Raw genomic sequence first — 27,661 nt, 5'->3', positions numbered from 1 at the left:
TCATAAAGACTTTGACTGCTCAAGGTCACAAAGCAAATGGCAGACAGAGGTAGGCTTCAAAGCCAAGGGACCTGGGAAGGATAACTTCCTCTTGTCCACGAAACTCGGAAGAAACTGTGGCTGCTGGTCTCTATGGACCAGGCACAAGGAGCTTAGGAGAAAGGACTTGGCTCTAATTCAGGCCTGTAAAGTCCAGTGAGTTATTTGTATCAGTTCTTGAAATGCACGACACAGTTAGCGCTGGGCATTTCAACATGGCCATTAATGGCATCAGGAAGAAGAGCTGAAGGCAGGCAGCAGGGACGCCAAGACAATCAACTAAGGAGAGGGTAATGGGGGGCTGCCTACACCAGAGCCTTGCCAAGCAGTCTGGTATCTAACGTGAGGTGCCGAAGGGACAGAGCGCTTCAGCAAGACGGCTCCTCCACATCAGGGATCAGGCTCGATTCGTCTGCTCCCAAAATGGGATGTGGGAGTAAAAGAGCTACAAGATGAAACACCTGTCCCAGGAGCTTGTGCAGGGGTAGGATCGGCTCCATAGGGGCCGAGGGTGCACGGTCTGCCAGGGGCACTGTGTCGTCATCAGGCACATCTCCACGGCCGTCGGCCATGCTACCCCACAGTTCAGAGATGCTGACGTGGTACCCTGGTGCCTGCATCCCAGGGACTCTTCAAATGAATATAAATTCATGTATGGGTTTAAGAATGGCAGAAGGGAATAATGAAACACACACACTCCACAACGGAAAGGCAGGCTGAGGAAGGCCAGCCGGAGACACTGGCTGAAACACAAAGCAGGCAGAAGGGCAAAGCGTTGCTGAGGAAGCTACCTCCAGTGGCTGCTGTGAGCTCGGTCCGGCGGACAAAACCAAGGTATCCTGTCCGAGCCCAGAGTGTCTGCGCAGCATCCCCAAAACTGAGGCGAGTGTTGAAATGATCGGCTTGAAGAGTCTCACTATCATAGATGGTGTAATAGCCACTGGCTGTGTGGGGACTGTTCACCCAAATCTACAACAAGAAAAAGGCATAGGTCACATGTCACCAGGAACATAGAACTGTAGCAATTCAATTCTCTTGGGACAGTTGTTTTTTTTTTTTCAATTCTCACTTTTATGTTAACAACAATAACACCACAACAAGAAAGGCAGCTGACACTTACCAAGTGTTTCCACTGTGCTAAACAGAGAGGTAAGTACTTTATATGCCTCATCCCCATCAATCATGACACACGTGACAATACAGTTACACACTATTATTATTCCTATTTTACAGATGAAAAAATGAGTTAAGGAACTCGCAGAGGATGCAGAAACTACGAGACGCCCACCCAAGCCTGTACACAGGCTGCAGCTACAGCTGCACAGGCCGTGCTCTTAACCACGATGCTACACTGCCTCCCTGGCTGGCTCGTTTCTCAACCACGTCCAGAGCTCCACAAACGCAGTGGGGATCGTTTCTGTGCTTCTGAAACTCAGGTATAACACCCTCAGGAAAACACTACAGGGTATTTGAATTTACAATGTAAATATAGCAAGAGCTAAAAATGGTAACACTAGTATTTCCTGAGAACCCGTTATGTGACAGGCACTGTTCCATGTGCATAACAGATCTAGGTATTCATGTATTTAACTGTCACACAATTTCATTAGGTAAGTGAGATAGGTGCAATTATTATTTATGGATGAGAGAACGGAGGCTCAGAGAGATTAAGTAGCTTGCTCAGTAGTTAGAAGCTGGTAACCGGCAAGCCCAGGCCATCTGGCTCCTGCACCTCCGATACTCCTCCCAGTAAACTACGGGATGCAACATCAGTGCCCCTCAGATATTTGAGGGAAGAGAAATTCAGTCTTTTACAAAATCTTTACAAAAAAGAGTCTTTATACTAATACAAAGATACATTTTAGAATAGAATATAAAATTTTAATGAATTTTAGGGGCACCTAGGTGGCTCAGTTGGTGAAGCATCTGACTTTGGTTTTGGCTCAGGTTATGATCTCACGGTTTGTGAGATGGAGCTCTGCACAAATAGCATGGAGTCTGCTGGGGATTCTCTCCCTCCCTCCCTCCCTCTCTCTGCCCCTCCTCCGCTCATGCTCCCTCACTCTCTCTCAAAATAAATAAACTTAAAAAAATTTCCATGAATTAAAAAAATTTAGTATTTGTGGCTCCTTTCAGTTCTACTACTTAATAGGTGAGAACAGATAGGATTTGTTCGATTTGGCAAATAGTGGCCATTTTCCTTTTCAGCTAAGGGAATGTCAGTGGAGAAATCTGGGAGTAGTTCTAATCTGGGTGCCTAAATCTTCTCTGCATCCTGGTCTCAACCTCCCTCTTTTTAGTCTCAAGCCTTACGGAGAAAGATGGAAACTCTTTAAAAGACGAAAATTCACAGTGGAGGAAAAGCTAAATCCACAGTTTCACTGACTTCTCAAATATGAACCCTAAAGTCTTTACTGCCGACTTTTCAGAGTAAAGATAAAAATGACACATACCTCTCCAAGGTGAGAGTCTCCTACAGGCCCTTTGGTCTCAGGATTAACAATAACCACTTTCACTCCAGGTAAAATCTGAGAATCAAAGGGAAAACACAAAGACCAAATCAAATCTAGTGATCCCTAGGAAATGCAGTCACCCCCCCACCCCTCTTCTAGTGAGGTGAGGGAGTGCACAAAGACAGGGGCTAATTGATGTGATGCTCCCTGGACTGTCCTCAGTGGAGACTAGAGATACAATAAGATTCATCCTCAAAAATAAACCAGGGAACCAACCAATCTACCTTCTCTTCAAAGGGTTGAGAAATTGCGGCCAGAACCATAAGACTAAGGATCTGTACTCATGTGACTGCTCCTTCTCATGATCTATTCTGTTCACTGGTGTGACTGCAGTAAAACCCCTTAAAGCAGAAAGGGCAGCAGGGAGGGACTGTCCAAGAGGCTTGGCTCTGATCTACAGTGAAAGCCAGTTAGAGGAACTTGAAGAATAAGAGAGGACGGTGGCAGTGTAGCAGGAGAATCGATCCTGATCCTGGGATCATGAGAGACATCACATGCTTGGGATCTCCCTCAGGAGAGAAAAGGAAGAACAGGTGTTGGCTGTGAGAATGGCTCACAGCTTCTCTGGTTACCCATATTCTGTCCCTTAAACCTCCTTTTTCATCGTGGGTTTCTAGAGTATGAGGTTAGTTGAGAAGTGCTACAGTGATTATCTGGACTCGTACACCTAAGACCTCAAGGAAGGAAGAGAACAGATCGTTTACGCGGGTCTGGGCCAGGCACTGTGCGAAAGCTTCTGAGGCTCCCAACCACTAGCTGAGGCAGATGGAGATCTGACAAGATGGTAAGATCAACCCAACTCCACTCCAAAGAGGTTAAATGGAAGAGAGAAACTGGAGCGAGCACCTCGTGGGCTTGATCCGCTGCTTGATAGGTTATGCAGGATTCCTTTCTTTCTTTATAATTTCCCCCTCTGCCTTTCAGAATTACTAGAAGGAATTCTGAGGCATCATCGCCATGTCTTCAAAAGGGTGAGAAACTTGATAGCTTAGGCTGGTGTCTGATCACCCTCAGTAAATTGTTCAGAACTGCTCCAGACTTAATGCTGTGTCCCTTCAAAATTCCTATGTTGGGTTGCATGTAATCTACCCAGATCCTCAATGTGATGGTATTAGGAGCTGCAGCCTTCCATCATGTGTGATAATACAGCAACAAGACGGCCACCTATCAACCAAAAGTCCCTCACCAGAATCTGATGGTGCCTTGATCCTGGACTTCCCAGTCCCCAGAACTGTGAGAAGTTTCTGTTATTTATATGCCACCCAGTCTATGGTATTCTGTGACAGTGGCCCAAATGGACTAAGACAATAACTGTGTCCCTCCTTGAACATTTTAAAGCATCATTCTAATCTAAGAAATCTTATCCCCATAGACACTCACTCTATATGTCTGTAATCTCTTCGTCATTTTGATTTCTCTCTCAATTTTAAATACATCTATGTCTTCCCTGATCTTCAACCACACCTCACTACTCCCCCCTATTTTTCTCCTCGTAACATTGACAAAAATAGAGTTGCCTCTTGTTCATCTCTCCACCTTGAATATAATGAACAGTGAATTTTACTAATTTGTCAAGTAAGAATAACACGTCAGTTGGATTAAAAAAAATCCGTGGATGAACACAAGGGAAGGGAAGCAAAAATAATATAAAAACAGGGAGGGGGACAAAACATAGGAGACTCTTAAATATGGAGAACAGAGGGTTGCTGGAGGGGTGTGGGAGGGGGGATGGGCTAAATGGGTAAGGGGCATTAAAGAACCTACTCCTGAAATCATTGTTGCACTGTATGCTAACTAACTTGGATGTAAATTAAGAAACAAAAAAATCTGTGGAAATTAAGAAGTTCGAACCTAGAATTCTTCGTATCTATGTACCCATACGAATTTCAAAGTCTTAGTGGAGTTAAAATTATTGAATCATCTCCAGATTTCAATTAAGTTTTTCCCCAGGTACTAATCTATTATATAGCTTCAGTGTTCTTTAAAATGAACCACTTCCCGGGGAGACCACCTTCCAGTGGTTAACAGAACAAATTACCTTTCCAGACTCTGAGAGGAGTAAACTCTGAGGGGCACCCCTTTCCACAAGACGAACCCTGTAGAAGAACAATATTTAATTTATAGATATGTGTGTGCATATATATATCTATCTTTAAAAAAATGGCTGCCCCACGTCTACTACAGCTATATATTCTATACACTGCCCTCCTGAGACCTCTATTTTGTCTCTCCTTATGCTAGAACAGTTTCTCAAACTCGGTATTAACATTTTGGGTCAGAGAATGTTCGACTATAATTTTTTGTGAGGGGCTATCTATCTTGTGCATTACAGGATGGTTAGCAACATCCCAGGCCTCTACCCACTAGATGTCAGTAGCAACTCCCTTGTTGTGACAACCCAAACCGTCTACATTGTCAAATGTCCTCTGGAGGGCAAAACCTCTCCAGGCTGAGGAGCACTGCACTAGAGAGATGATCTACCTGTGCACGCTGGGTCAGGGTCACGGGGACATCAGTGAACACAGCCAAAGTCAGTGGGACCTGGGAAAAACGTCCCAGAGCCCTTTAGGACTCCGTGGGAGAGAGCTAAAAGCCTATAAGCTGATGAGGAAGAAGGCTTTTATTCCCGGGGTTTGGATAAAGTGTTGTTTCAAAAACTCCACTCTGCCTCATTTATCTTGTCTGTTCCACCTTTTATTTTTAAACTCCCAGAGGAAAGAGTCTATCCATTTTGGTTCATATCAAATATTACAAAACATTTTTACACAGACAGGAATGAAGCGTTACATTTAAATATTAACGAACAGTGCAGCAACCGTGATAAAACTTTCTCCTTACAAATATAAATCTTAATCAGGTATTAATAAAAACTAATTCCTTCCCTCTTCCCAACCCTCCCTGGAAGATACAAACAAAAGGAATGCGGGAGAAGTGCTGGCTTTCTTGAGGCTCAGAATTTTTGATGCCTAGGAGCTCCAATAGACGGGCGCCTGGGTGGCTCGGTCAGTTGGGTGTCTGACTCTTGGTTTCAGCTCAGGTCATGATCTCACAGTGAGTTTGAGGCCCGCGTCGGGTTCTGCGCTGACAGTGTGGAGCCCGCTTGGGATTCTCTCTCTCCTCTCTCTCTCTCTCTCTCTCTCTCTCCCCTCTCTCTCTCTCTCTCTCCCTCTTGCTCCCCTCCTCTCTTTCCCCCTCTCCCACTTGAGCTGTCTCTGTCTCTCTCAAAATAGGTAAGTAAATGAACTTAAAAAAAAAAAAAAAGCGCTCAAATAGGGAGTGAACATAATAAATATACCGTACCTGTCATGTCTCAATGATTTCAGATCTACATATACAGTAGTTGGATCAGGCCCTGAGGTTCCCTAAAGAAAAATAAACCAATGTATTGTTCACTTAAAATTTGAATGAATTGATTTCCATCTTTCACATCCTCAAACCAAGAAACAGATAATTTAGCCATTTACATGAAAAATCCAAACTCTATTTTGAAAGCTCACCCTCTCTTCAACCAGATGAGGTAGGTTTGCAGTCAAAACCTGAAAGAGGCTCATGGCCTCGTGTTTCTCTCCCTCCCTCCCCTGAGAGAGTAGGCCAGGGGCCCGGTCACAAGGGCTAGAACAGCCCTGAAAGGTTAGCAGGCTGAGGAGGATCCTCATCCCTGGACTCCAGGCAGAGATGACACAGGCCAGCATCCATGGGATTCTCAAAACCAACACTGGCCCAAGTGGACAGTGATGGGGCTCCATCATGATCAGGCTACTTGAAAGTCACTTGCCTGTGGTCACAGAAGCCCTGAAAGCACCCACCCCAGTATGCCATCTTCCTTTACTCTCACTCTTGTCCATGCCTATATTTACCACATTAGCCTCCAAGCTACATAAAATCAGACTTAGTTCTTTTCTGTTATTTACCCACCAAGAGTAACATGGCAAAGTTGCCATCTGGCTGGAGAAAAGAATACAGGTTTATTTGTGCTTCCTTTGTTTAAAAAAAAAAAAAAAAAGGAGGAGACAGAAAAACAGAAGGTAAGATATTAATAAAACTCAAGTAAGACTCAAAAATCTTCTTGATTCATCATCATGTACCATTAAACTACTAGAGTAAACATTTATATTGGTGCTCAATTGCTGGGCATGGCTCCAAGCGTGTGCACCTAGTAACTCATTGATTCTACAGAATGATCCCCGTGAAGAACAATACTATTATCTTCATCCTACAGGTGAGCAAATGAGGCAGAGTGAAATCCAAACGATAAACTTGCAGTCCCAGAGCAAGTAAGTGTAACTGGGCTCACGCCAGGCTGTCTGGCTTTGAAGCCTCTGCTGTGGGGCACCACACACTTCTCCTCAATTTGTTATCAAGGAAGATTTCATGAAAGTCACCTGTAAACATATCGCTACATTGACTCTTGATCCAAAAGTGGTGCTGACAGCCCGAGGGGACAGACCAATGTCTTTGAAGAGCTTGGAGAAGGACTGCTGGAGGGCAATGCGGGGCCGCTCCTCGGCCACAACCACACACGTTCGGATGCAGGAGAGGTTGATTCCTCTGGTCTGTAAGATGCCAATGGCACAGGAGCTCAAGTTAGTAGGATCAGGAAAAGAACTGAATAGGTAGGGCCATTGCTCTATCTCTTTGGTCAGGAAAACTCAAGGAACTGTGTCTTCTCACCTCAAGACACCCAGAGAAAAGACAAAAATTTTTAGAAACGCCAAGGCATTCCACTAAAATCCCTACCCACTGGTAAATCTGTTCATTCTCTAATTCTTTCTGCTTTTATCTAAGAATCTTAGGTTCTTCAGCAACTCATTTTTATACCTCCCCATTTCTGTGCTTTAGATGTCTATTTCAAAATGGAGAGGTGGTACTGAGAGAAAAAGAAATCTAGCACACTGGAGATCAAATCTTACCTCTCTTTTTTAATGTTTATTTTTGAGAGACAGAGTGTGAATGGGGGAGGGACAGAGAGAGAGGAGACACAGAATCCGAAGCAGGCTCCAGGCTGTCAGCATAGAGCCCGATGCAGGGCTCGAACTCATGAACCATGAAATCATGACTTGAGCCGAAGTCGGATGCTTAACCGCCGGAGCCACCCAGGCGCCCCAAATCTTATCTCTTTTTTTTTCCTTCTTAGGGTCATAATTCTTTATTAAATAAAAGTCAGTGTTTTTGAATTCTCTCCTATGCCGGTCAGATGTATCATCCCTGGATACAAACATAAACGAGTTGACCCTTATCTTTGGGGCAGTCTCCAATCTCTAATATTCTGAGGTTGCAAATTCTTTTGGAAAAAGTCCTATTGGAGGTCCCAGTTGTCTTTCACCTTTACATGAAGTCATTTTCATTCAGCTTCCCGACTCGTTTCACCTTCTTCTCCATAAAGGAAGAGTAAGATTCCACTTTGAAAGAATGCATTACATTAGAAAAGGGAAGAAATAAACTTCCTGAGGTTTACAAAATACTGACTGGCTAGCAAAGAACAGGCAGATATGCCTGTGAACCCCTACTTAGGTATCATCATGACTGGCCCATTTCTATAAAACCTCCCTGGACTGGCTACTTGGAGTTGCTTCTTACCTTTAGCACCTCCACTTGGTTTCCAAGCCCTTTGGTGCAGAGCTCCATTACTGAATAGGAGCAGAAAGTGTCCCTTATTTTGTATTGGTTGACAGTGGAGAGCCAGAGGAAAAGGTTGTTTTCTAACTCCATAGGAGGAATTAAGATGGACTGGTGACCTGAATAGACACTGCAATGAAAAAAGGCAGCAGCTGACATTATCAATTCATCCTAGATATCTTGATGTTTTACAACACCATCCACTCAACAAATATTTACTGAGCAGGAAGGGCACTGTAGGGTCATGTTAGACATAAAGGTTGAAGAGTCAACCTTGTTCCTGTCCACCTCACAAGACACAATAACTAAAATAAAGCAGACTGTGGCATGGACAGTAACTGAGATGTGAAGATCATAAAACAAAGAGCAAGTCATTCAAATCAGGAAAGCTGGGGCAGGGGATGTTTCGCTGAGTAGGCATCACTTGAGCTGGGGCCTGAAGAATGACCAAGAATCTGACAGTGGCTGGAGGAAATGGGGGTGATGGTGAGAGCATTCCAGGCAGAGGAACAGCATATGCAAAGGAAAAGAAGCACAGATGTATGTATATGGTGTGTTTAAAGCCATCAGAAATAGCATCCTGGTATGAAATCCTATAGCATAGGATGCATGAGGGAGTGGTGCGAAGTCTGGCCAGAAGGGTTGGGGCCAAACTGTAAAAAAGTATAATTATTGTATGAAGGAGTTGAGACTTTACCCAGCAGGCAGTCGCTGCAGCTTTAAGCTGGGGCAAAATTAGCACCATGGAGAGAGACTGGAGACACAGACACTGATGATAGAGACAGTTACAACAAGTGAGAGATGATGAGGGCTTGAATCCCGACAGTGCAGCCAGGATAAAAAGAAAGGAATGACAGAGTCACATATTATATGTATATTCTACTGCCATGAATCCTCAACTTCTTAAACCTGTGTATAGATCCGAATCCCGAGGAGCCCAAGAATCCTGTATTTATAAAATACAGGAAATTGTGGTTGCTACCTCTGGAGATCTAAGTTAGTAAGTCTGGAGAAGGCCCATTAACTTGCCTTTTTAAAGACCCCTATGTGATTCTTATGTACAAATAGGTTTAAGAACAACTGAGCCACAAAGGACAGGACACTTAATTGGATGTGAGACAGTTGAAGACAATGCCCACGTTCCTAGTGGGCATTATCTAGGTGCCCCTAAGGTGAATGGTCCCATCCTAACAAAGATGAGGACACACAAGAATGCCAAGCTGCAGGTGTCTGTGAAGCATTCATGGAGATGTCCACCGGGGAGATGAAAATGCAGGGCTGAGGTACGGTTCCCTGGGAGGAGTGGGGATCTGCTATTCCATAAGACACAATCTGGCCAGGACAGGCATGCCACTTTACAGCCACACGCTGTCATCCAATCTCATTATATTCCTTCCTGCCAAACCTAGGGGGCGCATTCTGGCTGTCAAAGCATGACATATTTCACCCAAGTATCACCCTTCCACTTGGCTCTGCTTCTAAAATGAGGATTACAGGATGGAGCAGAGAGCAAGTAATAAGATCACTGACATACAAAAGTATGAGGCATAAAACTAACAGACAAGAAAGAAAGGGAGGATAAACAAAACTAAATGAACTTTGGAGATCCTATTTAGGTGTACACATTCTGGAAACATCAGCATTTTATTGAAACATTACCAAATTAAGGGAGCAGAAGGAAGGATGAGATGGTTATAGCCCCAAAGACATCCCCACTCAGTCCTTCTTTGCTCTTCCATTCCTACCTGCAGAGACACCAGAGTGCAAAGCCAAGTCCACAGTAAGGGTCAAGGCAGATGGCGATCTGCCGAGAAGAATACAACTCACACTGGAGCTTGACGGCTCTACAAAGAGCATTGACTGCAGAGTGGGACATCTGGAAAGTAGGGAACACGGAACAGGATGGAACTGGCATCCCACAGGCAGAAAAAGTCTCTAATGACGGTTTTGAAAAATTTTAATTTCCCCCAAACCCCTCCAAATGGTGTATGTACATTTTTCATTGTTTCAAAAAGCCTATCTAAGTCTAACATATTCTTGTTCCTTAGTCAATACCGAGTTCTATGAAATACGAACCTATGGCTTCATACTGGCTTTAACTGTGACTCTTATTATCTATTAGCTTCTAGGCCAGGTTTAGAACACTTCGTAACATAAATTCCTCAGGAAAACTTATTCCGGAAGAGCCAATGCTTTTATTTAAATATAGCAGGGACCTTTGATCCTCCGCCTACTGGTCTCTGGTACAACCAGCTGGCCTCCACATCTGAAGTCCTTGTGGCAGTGGTCATCTCTATTTTTGCAGCCCTGGCATTTTACCAGCATCCAGAGAGTGAGTGAGTACATATTCAGACTACTTTACCTTCACTCCTGTAAGCATGCCGGTTGTGGACACACTAAAATCAAGATATGCCAACATCTCAGGAGTGGGTGGTTTATACAGCTGAGGTAACCTTTTCCTGGGTAAGTCATCTGCAATGAAAAGAAAAAAAACTGATGTCAATCAGACCCACTGGAAAGTGAGTATCATTGCTCTTCAACTGGCTTTCTACAGCTCTGCTACGGACAAATACAGCTTCTGGGATCTGCTAAGGCTTTGGCTTCTCGTATTTAACTGAACAGTTCATGTATGTCACTCCTAGAAGTGGGTTGAGGTTGAGGACACCAGTAGGTAATATAAACAAGCAAATCTACATCAGGTAAATGTATTTACTAGAAGGCAAGTGAGGAGTAATGTAACACGGCGGTAGAATACACGAACCAAGAAAGCAGGTCACTGGTGTTCAAATCCCAGCTCTGCCATTTACCACCAACATGACCTTGGAGTTATTTAACCTCTTTGTGTCTGTTTCCTTATCTCTAAAATGGGAATGATACCTACCCTCATAGCAACTGTTAGGAAGTAAATTCACATAAAGTACTTCTAAAACAACTCAAAAAGCTTTCAAAGCCTTAGTTGTTAATCATGCTGTTTCCAATTTAAAGTTCATTATTTACAGATTAGTACATGCTACATGAATCATGGACTGCTTTAAAAGTCGTGTTTTTTTCCCCCAAGTTAACATGGTAGATTTTTAAGGGTAACCTAGAATTAGGGAATTATCTTCCTTTGCTCATTTATTTATATACCTCTCCCTTCCTCGCAAATTTGCTTTGTACAGCGTGTCAAAACCAAGGATGTCAAGGATGTCTCTGGCCCCAACCATACCTCTTTAATGGTTCCTGTGGCTTTCTGGATCAAGAAACAATTGACTCTGACTTTTAAATCTCTGTATCGTTGGACACCCATCTCTAGTCAAACCAAAGACTTTATCTATCACCTTCAGCCCACTTTTGTATAGGGTAAGGTCACTCATGTTCCTAAAGAAACCTTCCTGTTGTCTGTAACAGCCCACAGCTCAAGTCTTCCTAAAATGTGACTGAGTCCAATAACCATAGGAGATCTTTCTGCATCATGAACATCAGCACAGGCCATTTGTGTTATATATTGTATACAACTGTGCTTATGTCCTTAAGTAACAAATGCAAAAAACTCTAGGTCAGCATCTGGCACACAATAACCACAAATACATGCCATTCCTGCATTTAAACCCACATAAATGTTCCTGAGATGGATACCATGTGGTACGTACCAAAAACAGGTAGAGAGGAGACTTCTGGGTAAGAGGCTGGGAAGGGAGCCAAATAGACGGGGTTTGAGTTTTAGTTCCGCTCTTTAACCTCCCTATACTTCAGTTTTCCTATCTGTACAATAAATGAAACTCACACCTATCTAATAGGGTTGGTGTAAGGATAAAACAAGGTAATGTATGTTAGATGACTGACACATCCAGGGCTCAATAAAAGATGTTATTATGATTATGTGCAAGGTGCTTTACGTAAGTTATGTCATTTAATATCTACAACTCCATGAAGTGGTTATCACGACTCCCACTTGACAGACAGTTTTGCCCAAGTTAGTGGGGATACGCAGAGAGTAACAGAGTATCAGGATTTAAATATCACCCACTCGACTCCAGAGCACATTCTCCTCTTCCCTCTACCATCATTCTCCAGATATCGCCATGTCTTATCCCCACCCGCTTTTTTAGCACGAATGCCATCTAAAATTCATGCGCTTCATGGTTTTTAAAGCACTTTCATGTTATGTTGCACTGGATATTCTCAACAAATATGTGAGTCAGGTAAGGGTAGGTGGCATTTTAGGAAAGGGTAATCTCAGACAAGGTTATACAGAAAATAAGTACTGAGGCTTGAACTAGAACCAGGCCTTCTGACTCCTAGTCCAATGCTGTTTTAACTGTGTCACACCTGGAAGGCAAGGATCAGATCGTCTCAAGACTTTAAATGGCCTTACATGTGTACAGAGTTATAGTCTGCATAAAAACCTAACCACCGTTTAAGGATGTCAAGAGTAAGAGCGAGACACTTTCTGTCTCAAGAGCTCTTAGCATATTGTGATCTGCATCTTTGAGTCTGGTTGTTGTAGCATCCAGTCCTTTGGGAATGCAAGTGAACCGGACATGAAGTTTTGCCTCTGTCTTAGCAGGTGGAACGTGTTGCAACCTAAGAGTTGTGTAAACATCTTTGGCACGAGGATCTGGGAAATTTCAGGGAGTGAGTGTTCTTGCTCCTTTGACAGTTCTGAGGAAATCTCCCTTTCACCTGTGTCAATGATGGTTGGCCACGTTTTCACGTCCACAGCTGCTGCTGCCTCTCGGGACCTCAATAACCTCATTAAGGTCTGCGTGGTGAGAATGCAGGCTGCTTTGCTGACCTAGAAAACAAATGACAGAAATAAGCACCCAGGAGGCTTAGCCCCCATGTGGCACCATAGATTCTGGCTGCTGCTAAAAGCAACTCACACTGGACTAAAAAGCACACCATACTGGACAGGACAGTATTTGTTTTTCAAAGAACACACAATAGTACAATGGATGGGTGTTTCCCTTACATTTGTCTTCCTAGAAATGTGTAACGCTGAATTGTCTCAGAAGGATGGACTTGTTCACAACAAAAGTTATTGTGTACAACAGTGATTCTCAAATATTTCATTGTTATAATCTCAGCATGGGTCCAAACATGTATTGATTTCATGAACACTATGATAAAGTAAAAATGTGGATTTTGTATGGCTCAGGGAACGAGAGGAGTCAGAAGATCATCTCTGTAGGAGTTCGTGTTTGCTGCAGTCTGGTGAATGGTAAAATTTACCCGACCTAGAACATATCCTGAATTTGAGGGACACGGAGATGTCACAAAAACGAAGCTCTCCTTCAACACCTACACACGGAAATGCAAAGCGACCAACTTCCCCCTAAACTGTCAACAGAAGGAAACTGCCCTCCCTGCTGCTCTGGCCTACTTTGCAGAATGCAAAGAGGGCATTTTGCTGAAGTGAATTTTGTAATAAAATCATCTATGGTGAACATGGCCTTTATACTGCAGGTTTCAGTTGCCGACAGAGCAGCAGTTCTTAGAGAAACAAATGTTACACAAATTAGAATTCTGTCTCGTTGCTGAAATGCAAATTGTGATATGATGCAATACAGATTTATGTTACTTCCTTCAATTCTCATAGCCTCTAGAAACTTGTCATCTCCAGGGCAAGATCTGGGTACCTTTTAATACTATACCAAGTGAATTTATAAAACTAACCAAAATAAAAATGATCCATATAAATTTATGGCATATAAAATCACCTTGTGCAGAAAGAAATGGGAACATTTTTTAAGAAGGGAGGAAAAAAACCAAGTTTTATGGAGAATTAGTAACAATGGCTTCCTCCTTAACGTTCATAACAACACAATTCTGTACCGCACCAATGATCACTTTCCACATTCTTTCACTGAAATAATGCTAGTCGTTTTGGTCAGATAAATGAAAAGGAAGGGATTTTCGGGAGACAGATTTGACTTCCCACTTAACAACACTAGAAAATTAGCAACGATCCTTAACTGACTCTTGATTTTATGAGATGAGGACAAGGCACAATACACTTGGTACTTACATCAACAATCATGCGGACAGTGGGCAACGTGGCAGTAAGGTTCTGAGCGTGAGGAGGCCGGACAGTCACAGGTATGCACCCCGCGTACAGGCAACCATAGAACGCAGCTATTAGCTCGATGCCTGCAAGACAGAGACACTTAGCTGCCCACCATCGCTGAGAAACTAAATTTAAGGCAGATCTTCCAAAACCAGTTTATTAAATCATGTGCCAGATAGCTTCTTTGGATCGTGATTTCACGTGATAACAGCAGAAGAAATCTTTTAAATCAAGGAGGAACTGAATGTAGAGAAGGAAGCATATAAAACAATTTCAAACATACCGAGAAGCTAAGAATAATTAAGAAGAAAGGTAGTCAGAAGTAAAGAAAACTCTTGAAAGACACCTGAGGAAGATATTTTGAGGTCATTCTATTTGATATTACTTAGGAGAAGTAACTACTAAGTGAGTAGTTACTTTGAGTGAGTAGTTACAGGGAGTGCAACTCTGAGGGAGGCAAAATGTGACTCGATTTGAAGACTGAACTACCAGCACATGCAGAGTGGCCTCCTCTGGAAGTGCTCTGGTCCACCACCATGTCATTCACTGGTAGATGGAAGACAATCTCACAGGAACACCAGAGGAGGGATTCTTTCACTAGATGACCTTTTAAGAAAGCTTCGCGTCAGTGTAAATAAAATAGCGGAGTAAGAATCACAGAACAAAATGAACTGAGGGGGACAGAAGACCAGACAAGGCCAGATGTATGAGAGGGGTAGGTGACAGAAGAAGAAAAAAAAACAACTCAAATATTTCACCCAACGTTCTGAATATTTACACCAGACTGTTACCAAATAATTTCGAGTACCTCTCACAGTAAGAACATTATTACACTAAATTAGAGCGTGGAATATGAAAGCAGCAATAACTGAGGAATACTGAACATCAATCGGGATATAAAGAACGCAAAGTCAAAAGAGTTCACACACAATATTCAGGAACTGGGTGAAATGGTTCCATTCCTGAACACTCCTAGAAACAGAGCACCTCTTTCGAGGGTTTCCAAAAGTCAGAAAGTCTTCACTAATTCATTTGATATTTACCATAGCGCCAGGAACTAGGCTAGACAGTGGAAATACAAGAGCAAATGCAGCAGACACAGCCCAGCAGACCCACGGCACTGCACAGCTCCAGGGGGTGAGGCTTGGTTCTTACGCTGGCCTAGGTGCCTGGGACTCCCGGAGCTGGGAAGTGCACAGCCTACATGGGCACAGATGGTGTCCCTGACTTCCTCAATTCTTCTATTTTGTAGTCTGGTAATGGACCTCGGGTCTAGTTTATCAACCCAACACCTACCAGGTGGATAGAGCAACACCACATTGTCTCCTGCATTGAGATGCCCCTTATCACCAAGAACTGACGCAATCCTCTCTGCTCGCTTGTGAAGCTGAAGGCAACTGGCTGTGCACACTGTAGTTCCCTTTAAACAGAAGAAAGTATAAGTGGGTCAAAACTCAGGAAACAAAACGGCGACAAGCACAGCCAACTCAACATTATATCGGAAAGGCTTGTGCCTTGGTCGGTTGTCTGTAGCAAGTTATCCATACCAGCGAAAATTCCCTTGGTATTGAACGAAAGAACGTGTGGTAGTTTTTCTTTTTCAATGCTTGAAGGTATTTAGGGAATATCAGCATTAACCTAATTCAAACATACGTATTTATAGTCATTTTTTGTTTAAGGTAGCTTCAAAAATACATAGGAATTTTTTATTTAAAGGAGGAAATAAGAGTAGAGGGAAAATAAAGGAAATAAAAGCAGAATGAGGGCGGGAGCGGGGTCAGGACAGTAACTGCTGGCCACGTGGCCGTGTGCATTTGTTGTGCATGACACAAATTTGGCTCTGAGTTTTCTAACAGCAAAGATGTAAACAAGACAGGAACAGTGAATCAGAGTCCACTAGCTAATAATAAAGAGGAGCAGATCAGAAGATGGCCAACTATTCCTGATCCTGAGAATAATTCCTCCTGCAGGTCTTCATCAATTCCTTGGTGTCAATTCAAGTTTCACTGAGCTGGGCTTTGGGAACCCCTTTTGTGTGTAAAATAAAACACACGGATACGAAAGCGCGTGAAATATGAATGTGTAGCTTAGTGGAAAATTACAAAGCAAGCCTCTGTGTGAGGACCAGAATGGCATGAAAAAGACCACTGCCAGCAGTGCAAAAGCACCCCCAGGGATCTCCTTGGTCTAGTCCTTCTTTCCTTCCATATACAACCACTACGTTTGACATTTTCATCTTAATCACTGATTTCCTCCTCTTTATAGTGTCACTACCCATGAAGTATTTGATTTTATATAAATGTAATTGTGCTGTATACACTTTTGTGTTTTGTTTCTCTCTCAAGATTATCTTAAGAGTCATCTATGCCCTAGGGAATGGTGTAGTTCACTCATTTTTGTTGCTGTGTGGTATTCCACTGTATAAACATATAACAATTTATTCATTCATTCTGCTGCTGCTGGATAATATCATTCTCATACATGTCTCCTCAGGCATAAATATGAGTTTTGGCAGGGTGCAGACCTAGAAATGGAATTGCGGGGTCACTGGGTATGCCTATCTTCAACTTCACTACATAAAACCAAATTATTCTCTGCCTATCGTGCTAATACCACCCTATCTTAATTATTGTAACTTTATATCTCAAAAAGTCTCACAAGAAAAACAAGTTTTCCTGAGCTATTTCTTTTAAAAATAACCTTTAAATTTCAGTAATACAAGGGGTGCCTGGGTGGCTCAGTGGTTGGGTGTTCGACTTCGGCTCAGGTCATGATCTCACAGCTTGTGAGTTTGAGCCTCGCGTTGGGCTCTGTGCTGACAGCTCGGAGCCTGGAGCCTGCTTTGGATTCTGTGTCTCCCTCTTTCTCTCTGCCCTTCCCTTGCTTGTGCTCTCTCTCTCTCAAAAATAAATAAACTAAAGCAAATTTTTTAAAAAACTTCATTAATATAAAATAGCACATGTTCAATATAGACCATCTGGAAAATATAGACAAGTAAAATATAGGTCAGATGTAACCACTACTAACATTTTGGTGTATATTTTCCTGGCTTTTAAAAAATGAGTTAGGTATTATATGTAAATTCACATGCAACATTAACAAAAAAACTTACCATATTATACTGTCTGCCAGAAGCTATAGGGTGCATTGGTTAATTAAGAATGTGGGCTCAGAAGCCAGCTGGGTTCAAATGAAGAGCTCATTTCCTAGTCCTACTACTTACCAGCACTGTGACCTCAGGGAAGTTTATTTTATGTCTCTGGGCCTCAGTGTCCTCAACCTCAAAATGACCTATGAAATATATAGCACCCAGAACAGGACCTTCAGTAGGTACTTGATTATTTTACTGAAGTTTTTTATAAACTATTTTTGCTACTTATACATCATGAATATTTTCTGCATAATCAAATATTCTTCTGTGGCTGCATAGTATTTCATGCCATAATTTTATATGCTATATTTTATTTAGTCAGTTGCCTATTGTTGGACATTAAGGTTTTAACCCTAAAATGGATATCCCTTTGGCAAAAGTCAGGGTTAAATTCTTAAGGCCATTTCTTAGATCTTACAATATTCTTCTTTTCGGTCCATGGTACAGCAGCAAACTAAACCTTCGATAAAAACGGTTTTCTGGGCATGAGGGAACAATGTGATACGGTTATTAAGCTTTCTGACGGTTTGGGCTAATCCAAGGTAAAATATTAGAATATGCGAATAAATGGACTAAATATATATCATTTCTCTAACCAAGAAGCAAATTTGAACTTATGCTTTCTAACAAATACCTGGGGTACAGATTTCATGGGGCTATAGCTTCAACTGTAGCCCAGCTTGGGAGTGGAGTGGGGAAGTAGGCAGGATTGACATCTTCTTACTGAAATGAGGACCCTAATGAATCCATGTGATTGGAGGGAAACCCACTTCACACAGAGGCAGAGCAAGCAAATCCCAAAGTTTTCTACCAGAGAGCAATGGCTCTGACGATTTTTAATGACTTTTCATTAAGATGCACAGCATATTCCCCCTCATTAAGTCCTATCACTACATAATCTCTGTACAAACTGTATAAAATATATCAGAATCTAGGGGGGTCTGGGCAGAAGGGGACCCTTTAGATAAGTCCCCAGGGGATTTCAATAGGCCCTCCAGTCTTCCCCCTATGGTGGCACATAATGTTATATGCCATGGTCACAGTAATTTCAGCCTCAGATTCAGCCATAAAACAAATATCAGCATCTTCCCACAGAATGCGTAACTTAAAAAATATAATATTCTGATGAACCATCTGTTATAAAGTAGGAGTTAAATGTACTTTTGAATACTCGTCAATTTGTTTTATATCTGTTAGCAATAAATCGTTTAAGTATGTAGTAAACATAACCTTGTTTTGGAAAATGTTTCTCTAAAGTCATTTTCTTCCTGGGGGAAGTCAAAAAATTAAGAGTCAAACTGGGTAAAAGAAGGCATGACATAATGCATCCTATAATCTGTAGATCCATGGAGCTGCATTGCTGGTCCAACTGTTCCTGTTGGAACTGAATAAAGGCGACTTGACTGTAACACAAGGAGAGCCAGCATTAAATAACACTGCAGGAGGTCTCATTTCAACCTTGAAGTGATTGCACAATTTATCCTCATATGTCAAAACAAGGAAGAAGCAGTAACTCCTCCCTGAGAGTTGACAATAGAAATTTTCTGATGAAAGAGATCACGAGTGCCTAAGATCCTACCACAATGTTCATCTGATTAGATATGCAATTGAATTTTTAATACCTTGGCATTTAACAGCATGAAGAGTACATGGTCAGGGGTTGCCTGGGCTCGCCACTGTAAAATCTCGGCCAGAAATTGGTGCTGAAGTTGTAAAACAGAAACAAGAATCAGGGTCAGTAATTCTGTGAAAGTTGGATAATGCAGCTTCCATCTACCACCTGTCCTTCATTTGTTTATAAAAATCAACACATCTGAACACTTACCTTCCTCACTAAGTCATTCTCTTCAATTTGCCCAAGATCCCTTCCTGCAGCTTGTGCTATGCGTTTTCCAGCAACCAGATTCCCAACCATCACAGAAGCAGGGCCTACACCTGTAAGAAAAGGCAAAGATCAACTCTCTGGAGATGGTAACTCAAACAAATTCTTCCCGAAGTATTTCCAGACTGACCCAAACTACTTCAAATATTCACTCAACAATATAGACTGAGCATTCTTCTAGGCACTGGGAACACAGCAGCAAACAAGACAAACAGCTTGTATTCTAGTGGGGAAAGGCAACCAACAAATACATACACAGATAAATAACGTCAGGTAGTAGGAAGTGCTAGAAAAAAACAGAAGCAGAGAAGAGACTGGGATTTGCAAGGTTGCAGGTGGGCTCCTGTATCTTGGGTATAAGGGAATTTACTCTCAGGTGACAGTTGGTTCCACTGGTTCCTACTGACAAATAATTTCATCAGCTCCAATCACAGTATGACCCTATAAGTGGGTTCTTCAGGAATCTCAGAAGTGCTTTATTAAGAGTGAGTAAGGACATCCAGATTGTGGGACATTCTGTAAGATAACTGGCCTGGATTCTTCGAAAACTATGTCTTTAAGAGAAACTAAGGCTAGGAACTTCTAAGTTAAAGGGCAGCCTGATGCAATGCATGACCTTGACTGGATACTCAATTTTAAAAAATCTGCTATAATAAACAAGTGAAGAATTCTGGATACAGACTGTGTATTATTAGATGATAGCATTATATTAAGGTTAAATATCTTAATAGGATAATGGCATTGTGGTTGATTAGGAAAACTTTAGGAGAATTTTTTTTTTTTCCTTTGGAGATGACATTACTGAACTTTTTAGGGGTGTAGTGTCGTGATGTCTGCAATTTATTTTCAAGGAGTTCAGTAAAGCAATGTTAACAATTGATGACACTAAGGGGGAGTATATAGGTGTTCACTGTGGTATTCTTTCAACTTGTCCATAGGTTTGACACTTCCAAATAAAAAGGCAGAACTCTCCCTCTCTTCAAGAAAAAAGTGCTAGGATGCTGTATGCCTTTTTTGATGGTCACTTGAAGACTGTATCGTATTAAACTAGGCAGACGGCTAAAAGATAATAAAACTTACTGCCAGCTAAGTTTTGAGTAATGCTAATGCTACATATGAATTCATATTAAATATTTTTTATTACCCAGCTCTGTTGATCCTAAATGTATTGGAACAGCTGAAACAAAATCACTAAACTTAAACACTTTAAATAAATACTTGGGGAAGTTTGGATAAAGGATGTTAGGGAATTTTCTGCACTGTTTGGCAACTTTAAGTGGGAAATTATTTCAAAAAGTTAAAAAATTTTTTCAAATCAAATTAAAAAACTCAAGAAGCATAAAGTACTCCAACACTCTGCTGAACAATTTTTGTCTACAAAGTGTCTACCGCAATTTTCAGTAGAACTCCTTCCTAAGAAGAAGTGTAACTAGTTAGAGATAGATCATATTGGAGACAGCCTTTTATATAGACAAGGACTCACAGTGTATCTGACTGTGTTAGCTACCCAAACCTGAAATTAGACTATAAAAGTTATAAAGGTGTGCCTTTAAAAAAATTTTTTTTAATGTTTATTTATTTTTGAGAGAGAGAGAGAGAGAGAGAGCGCGCGCGTGCAAGCTGGGGAGGGGCCAAGAGGGAGACACAGAATCTGAAGCAGGCTCCAGGCTCTGAGCTGTCAGCAGAGTTAGACGTGGGGCTCAAACTCACGAACTGTAGATCATGACCTGAGCTGAAGTCGGACCTTAACCGACTGAGCCACCCAGGCACCCCAAGGTGTACCTTTTTAAAAGTGAATTTTTCAGGGTAATATAAAACAAAAAAATAATTCAGCAGCAATTTCTTGAGGTCCTTCTTGTGCATTTCTTAAGTCTAAGGATCACAGAGAGTGAAAAATAACCAACAGCAATAACATCTAGAAGGCTAACTGCTGACACCTTGCTATACCTGTAAATGCACCTTCTGATTTTTTCCACAAAATTGTATTTCCTGTGGCAAAGCTGTTAGTCATCAATCCCAACATCTATTCTCCTCTTCTTCCTTAGTAACAGACCCCCCAGCTTTAAGCTGGATAAGTAAATGCCTGGAATCAAGACTACATTCTTTTGTGGGAGACAAAATATATGAGGAAATAAGATGTACAATTTCTAGAAAATATGTCTAAATTTTCCTTGCCTTTGTTCCCCCCACTTAGCTGGAATGCAAGAATGACGGCGGGAGGTCAGGGGGCCCAACCGGGCCCTGAGGTGATATGCTGGGATGGCTGTGGCAGACTGTTTTATTTTCTTATAATCCTTCCTTTCCTTCCTGTTGTTTCTGTGATTACATAAGAGGAGCACACCTCTCTGCTCCACTGACTCTGGACATGGTCTGACTTGTTTTGGACAATGACATGTTAGGAGACATGACACAAACAGAAGCTTTAAATATGCTTGTGTGGTTTGGCTTGCCATCTTGCTTTTGCCATCTGCCTTGAGAAAAATATGGCCCAGTAGCTACTGGTCCCATGATGAGGAGACACATGGAACAGTTCTGTTCCATCCAAACCTAATGCTTTCATCACACAGGCAGATACCATGCCTCTGGGGGCTTAAGAATAAATTTTTTATGTAGGTTTTATCATTTAATAAAGTTGATTGAAATGTGGCTAGCAAAAGCAATGTTTTAAGCACCTACTGTGCCTCTAGGTGGCAACTTTTAAACATCTACTATGACATAAAGTTTTTGTTAAAAGAATCCTAGATTGAATGCTCTTTAAAATGGGATTTGACAGGGGCACCTGGGTGGCTCAGTTGGTTAAATGTCTGACTTCAGCTCAGGTCATGATTTCGTAGTTTGTGAGTTCGAGCACCAGGCTGGGCTGTGTGTTGACAGCTCAGAGGCTGGAGCCTGTTTCAGATTGTGTGTGTGTCTGTGTCTCTGTCTCTCTCTGCCCCTCCCCTGCTCATGCTCGGTCTTTCTCTCTCTCAAAAATAAAACACTAAACAAATTAAAAAAAAAAAACCAGGATTTGACAATTAAGAGTACACTTACTGTTACGAACACTGAGTAATGTACAGAACTGATGAATCATATTGTACACTTCAAACTAATATAATAACACTGTATGTTAAATTGTATTTCAATTAAAAAAAGGTACTTAACACATTAAAAACTACTTAAAAAAATGGGCTTTTACTCCTATGACAAATGAACGTAGGACTTCAGTAAACCAGGATGTGAGGAGCTGTGTGTTCTATGCATCTGCCAGACGCTTGGGAAGGCAACATAGAGGCACTTTTTATACATTTCTTGATGAGTTACGTTCAGAAACTTATTTCCACAAGCAGAAACTGGTAAATACCCATATATACTTTAGCTCCATACCTACTGTTACTAAGATAAGGCTAGCTGATGAGCTGACAATCATATCTAGATAAACAACTGGGACATCATCTTCAGCCACCGGACGACTGAAGTAACCATTGTAGAGCAGAGTACGTTAACATTTTAATAATGGTAGAATCACGTCTAGAATAAAAATGTTCTAGAAAGTAAGTGGCTTACCTTGTATTTTATTATTGTACATCATGTTTACCTTTCAGCAAAAGCTGTCCTACAGAAATATAATTGCCACACTTACCCTTCCCTTCCTAAACTCCCCACTACCTTCTCTCTCCCCAACATATCTGGAGCCCAACATGCTGCTGATGTACACTCTGTTTGTCTATGTGTGCACGCACGTGCAAGTGGGTGAGTGGGTGGTGGTGGCGGGTTCTGTAAAGGCCAGATTTTTTGCCTCTTGATTGTTTTCAGGCATTCAGGAAACTAGGATCCTTTTATTAACTTCTCCATTAAAATAAAATAGCATTAAAACCTAATGATTTCATGTTGGGTGAACAGATATTTCAACATGACTGACCACCAATCAATTACTCCTTCCTTTAGCCTCCTACTCAGCCCTTTAACCTCAGAAAGTAGGCAAAAAGGTGAAATGGATTATTTTCCATATGGCAATTCACACATACTTACTTGCATCTTGAATTCACAGGAATATGGCAAATGCAAAATGCATTATTTATCTTGTGCTTACAATCCACAAAATTTCAAAATTAAGTTATCTTGCTCCTTACAGGTATTATAGGCCTAAATCAGACCCCTAAAGCTTAAAAGGAATATGGGATGACTCTAGGCAAGTGATTCCCAATGGAAAGGCAGTATAACAGTGATTCAGAGTGTGGATTTTAGAGTCACAACTGGTGTGAGTCTCAGCTCTGCCATTAACTAGCTACATGTCTTTGAGCACAATTCTTAACTTTTCTGAACTTTATTTTCCACAGCTCGGGGCTAACACTTCAGGATCACGTATGTCCAATGCTTAATCTGTATTTGGCTTTTGCTGAACACTCAATAAATACTAGCTATTCTTATTATTATCAGAACCTTCTCTTATAGAACTTGTTTTATTCCAGTCCCTTGTTTTGATCATCTTGACCCCATCCTTTATACATCCAGGGGACATGGAGGCACGCTACTGAGAATTACTCAGAAGAGGAAGCCAGGAATAAAGTCAGAGAAGGCTATTCTGCAGGTTCTCAATCCTCCCTGCTTTTGGTCATCTAATGCTATTCTTGTGTTACTAGTCTTTGTAAAGTCCAAATCTAGAGAAAGAATCACGCTGAAAAAAGTCAGCTTCTTGAAGTTCTAATTTTAATATGATGTTTTCAAAGCTAGCATATTACCTGGTTGCTTTTGCCGGGGTTTTGGCAAATTGGTCACACATGTATGTGGGCACATGAGGATATTGCAAGGATGTAGAGATCCCTCCAGAAAGAGCTGTTTCGTCTGAGATATATGGATCCCTCCCAGTGGAGTTTTTGGCAATGTATTGGCAGGCACCAGAGCGAGACAATAAACCCCCACTTGATGAATGCTATCGATTGCCTAGAAAGATACAAAGAAAAATATTCAGTGAGATTAATTTTACTACATTTGACATCCTCCTAAAATAATCCATTATTCTACTCTAGGATTTTTCCTTTTCTATCCATTCTGGGTCTAGAATCCATTCTAGGTCTAGAATCTGCTAGATTATTAAGATCTCATACACTTGAAGTTACCGAATTCTTTCAGCAACGGCAGCAATCAACAGAAGAGGGGTAAGGTACGATCTAAATGGACAGAAGTGGATACTGATTTGTAAGCCTCAGTATGTTCTCTCTTGGATAATGTCCAACACCTAGAAATTTGTGTTGGTTATGTTACGTTACGTTACGTTACGTTATGTTACGTTATTTAAGAGTTTATTTTTAAGTACTCTCTGCGCTTAACATGGGGCTTGAACTCACAGCACTGAGATCAAGAGTTGCGCACCCCTCTGACTAAGCCAGCCGGGCACCCGATTTGATTCTTTTAATATACAACATAGCTCAGTTCAATAGAGGCAGAGTATTTTTTTTAAATTTTTTTTTAAATGTTTTTATTTATTTTCGAGAGAGACAGAGACAGAGTATGAGCGGGGGAGGGGGCAGAAAGAGAGGGAGACACAGAATCTGAAACAGGCTCCAGGCTCTGAGCTGTCAGCACAGAGCCCGACGCGGGGCTCGAACTCACGGACTGTGAGATCATGACCTGAGCTGAAGTCAGATGCTTGCTTAACCGACTGAGCCACCCAGGCGCCCCAGAGGCAGAGTATTTTTATTATGGACATGAGAAGCACTGGAAGTGGGCCCCTGCTTAAATGGTTCACAAAGTTACCCAGAATCCCATCTGCAAAACAATGGGGTGAGGCTACTACACACTGAACCCCAGAGGCCACTGGCCTCCTCAGTGCACTTCTGCTCCCAGCCATGCACCTGTGCCCTCGCTGAGCATCAGCTGGCTTGCTTCTACACCTTTTATGTTTGTGCTTGTTCCTGTGTTCACATAATTTAACTATTCTATCAATTGATAAAACTGAGCATAAAAGGACAGAGAGAATTACGCTTTGGAAAGACTCACTGAAGGTAAGCTCCTAAAAAACTACTGTTGATAGACACAAGTTAATTCTAAAAGATTATGTATTCTAGCCCCTTTGCACATACTTGCATTCTAGTCTAACAAATGAAAACAGAAACCAAAACCATGCAATGTGATGTGGTTTATGGAAGAAGGTTGACTGGAATGCAAACTGGTGTATGCATATTCATGCTACTCTCTATCAAATGAAGGAGGATATGTATGTTTTGGGTTAAAATTTAATACTTGAAGAATTTCTCATTTTTATGATTCTCTGCTTCAACCACCTTTTAAAACGCACTGGGCGTGGAGCCTGCTTAAGATTCTCCCTCTCCCTCTGCCCCTCCCCCTCGCATGTGCATGCTTGTACACGCTCTTCCTCTCAAAAAAACAATAATGAAACTGACCAACTATTAATACCGGTTCCAAACATACCAGCCAAGAGAACTCTACTGTATCACTCATAAGTCTTTCTGAAAATAAGATACAGCCTCAGAAGAATGGACCAACAGTCATAAAAGACAGACAAGGCCTTTTATTAAAACAACTTAATAGGAGAAAGGAATAAACATGAATATCATATTCCTCAGAGTATCCTACTAATCAACAGAGACAACTGGGAAACAGAAAGTCTGGCAGGGTTCCTACGTCTCTGGGTTTAAGAATATACAGAGAGTTAGCAAATGTTATTACATATAGCCTAGATTCCTCACTGAAAATACACCATCTGGCAAGTTATCTATTGACTACTTTCTTTAAAAGGTGCTGAGTTAAGTATTTAGTTCATATTATACATAGATCTGGAGTTAACCTCTGGGCTCTCTCATCTACCAGAACATACGGCGTCCTTACCTTTCTTGTATAGCTCCAAATGCTCTAGGCTGAGAAGCTATGGAGACTAGGGAAATAATGCCCTTTTATTCCATGACCAAATGAGACCCTGAATGACTTTTACAAGAATTTGGATTAGTAACTTAGCATGTAATTTTGCAATAATTCCTGCATATAATTCCTATACTTGCTTTCCAGGGAAAAGTAAGAAATACCTTGGGCAATTTCCTATCATAGGGAAAAAACATCTAATTCATCACAACATTCTACCATTATGCCTCACAATTTATTCTGAATGAAATAAACATTTTGTTTATTTGAAAACATGAATGATATGAAAAACACTCTCTATGCAAGTCTGATTCTCAGCCATCTTTCAGAGATCAGGCCACCCCTACTCTTCATAGTCTTTTCTGTCCATCCCATCCTCAGTAGATTTTCTTTCTTGTCTTGTCACTACAAACAGCCTACGCTCTGCCAGCTGATAATTCAGAACCACAGACCTCGAGAATAAAAAGAAATCTTAAAAGTTATCTAGCCCTATCACTCATCTCAGGCTTGCATTATTTCTACAACATGACTACTAACTGGCAGTGAATACATCTAAACGCCCCAAGTAGACAAGTTTATAGATGTTGGGAACACTTAAAATAACATAGAATTTTCTTTGTGAAGGACAGTCCATGTTTTCTTTGGATCATACATTTATCCAACAAATATTTGCTGGGCCTATACTATGTTGATGTGCTAGCATGACTATCAGGAGAGGGGGTTCCAGCCTTCACGGGCCTTTGACCATGGCTGATGCAGCAAACAATAACTGTGGAATGAAAGGGAAAGTTACTGAAAATAGTGGGTCTCTCTAAACTCCTTATTGGAGATTCCGCTTACGATTACTTTTGATGTTAATAATAATCACTATTGTTATTTACTGAATGCACACAGTATACTTCAAATAATGATCTCATTTAATACTTCCCACAGCTCCGTAAGATCGTTTTAGCCCCACTTTATGGGTTGAGAAATAAACTCAGTGAGGTTAAGTAACTTGCCTAAAGGTGCATATCTGGTACGGAGAGGTGCTGGGATTCAAAGGCTGTAATTTCAAACTGAGGACTAGGCTCTTTTCATCATTCTACGCCTCCTACCCACTCTCCCCCCGCCGCCCCCAACTACTAGTGACATATCCCTTACATGGAGCCCAGATCTTCTCCTTCTCCAGCTCTCTAACTCCACAGGCAAGCTCCTTCAGAGCAAAAATGACATCTTACGTTTGCTGGGATCCCTGCACACTAGGCACCAGGTTACACACATGTTGTTGACAAGTGGATTGATTTCTGTCAAAGATGTACTGCACATGCGGTCAGTTTAAACTTTCACGGGCAGTGAACACTCAGGAACAAAAAAAGTGAGAGAATTTGCTGAGGCAGGTCAATTCAATTGTTCTTGGCAACCTGAGCAGGAAAATCCTATGTAGTCCGGAGGGAGAAATGGTACCGATTATATTACTTTGCTAACAGTACCCAGAATATCTGAGCAGTTACTGGCAAGAAGAAATACAGTGGCATGACTGGCCCAACAAAGAGGAGGCTTCATCAGTGGCT

At 41.5% G+C, this 27,661-nt stretch overlaps 1 protein-coding gene across 6 annotated transcripts in view; it reads right to left on the bottom strand.

The window, feature by feature from the left end:
• DIP2B (disco interacting protein 2 homolog B) overlaps nucleotides 1-27,661 on the bottom strand; it is a 223,170-nt gene that overhangs the window by 7,144 nt on the left and 188,365 nt on the right. For all 6 annotated transcript variants that reach the window (XM_027036124.2, XM_027036125.2, XM_053226223.1 and 3 more), the window contains 14 exons: nucleotides 23,972-24,173; nucleotides 19,194-19,303; nucleotides 18,991-19,071; nucleotides 15,514-15,637; nucleotides 14,179-14,300; nucleotides 12,834-12,945; nucleotides 10,531-10,640; nucleotides 9,914-10,044; nucleotides 8,130-8,298; nucleotides 6,935-7,105; nucleotides 5,853-5,914; nucleotides 4,591-4,648; nucleotides 2,493-2,567; nucleotides 831-1,008 (listed from right to left, as the gene is read on the bottom strand). In XM_027036124.2, coding sequence (XP_026891925.1) covers nucleotides 831-1,008; nucleotides 2,493-2,567; nucleotides 4,591-4,648; nucleotides 5,853-5,914; nucleotides 6,935-7,105; nucleotides 8,130-8,298; nucleotides 9,914-10,044; nucleotides 10,531-10,640; nucleotides 12,834-12,945; nucleotides 14,179-14,300; nucleotides 15,514-15,637; nucleotides 18,991-19,071; nucleotides 19,194-19,303; nucleotides 23,972-24,173 — 1,705 coding nt within the window. The remainder of the gene's footprint in view (nucleotides 1-830; nucleotides 1,009-2,492; nucleotides 2,568-4,590; nucleotides 4,649-5,852; nucleotides 5,915-6,934; nucleotides 7,106-8,129; nucleotides 8,299-9,913; nucleotides 10,045-10,530; nucleotides 10,641-12,833; nucleotides 12,946-14,178; nucleotides 14,301-15,513; nucleotides 15,638-18,990; nucleotides 19,072-19,193; nucleotides 19,304-23,971; nucleotides 24,174-27,661) is intronic.

This window comes from Acinonyx jubatus, chromosome B4 (genome assembly GCF_027475565.1).
Source record: "Acinonyx jubatus isolate Ajub_Pintada_27869175 chromosome B4, VMU_Ajub_asm_v1.0, whole genome shotgun sequence".
Taxonomy (NCBI): Eukaryota; Metazoa; Chordata; class Mammalia; order Carnivora; family Felidae; genus Acinonyx; species Acinonyx jubatus.
The sequence above is the reverse complement of the archived record's forward strand: the minus strand, read 5'-3'. Positions and strand labels throughout refer to the sequence as shown.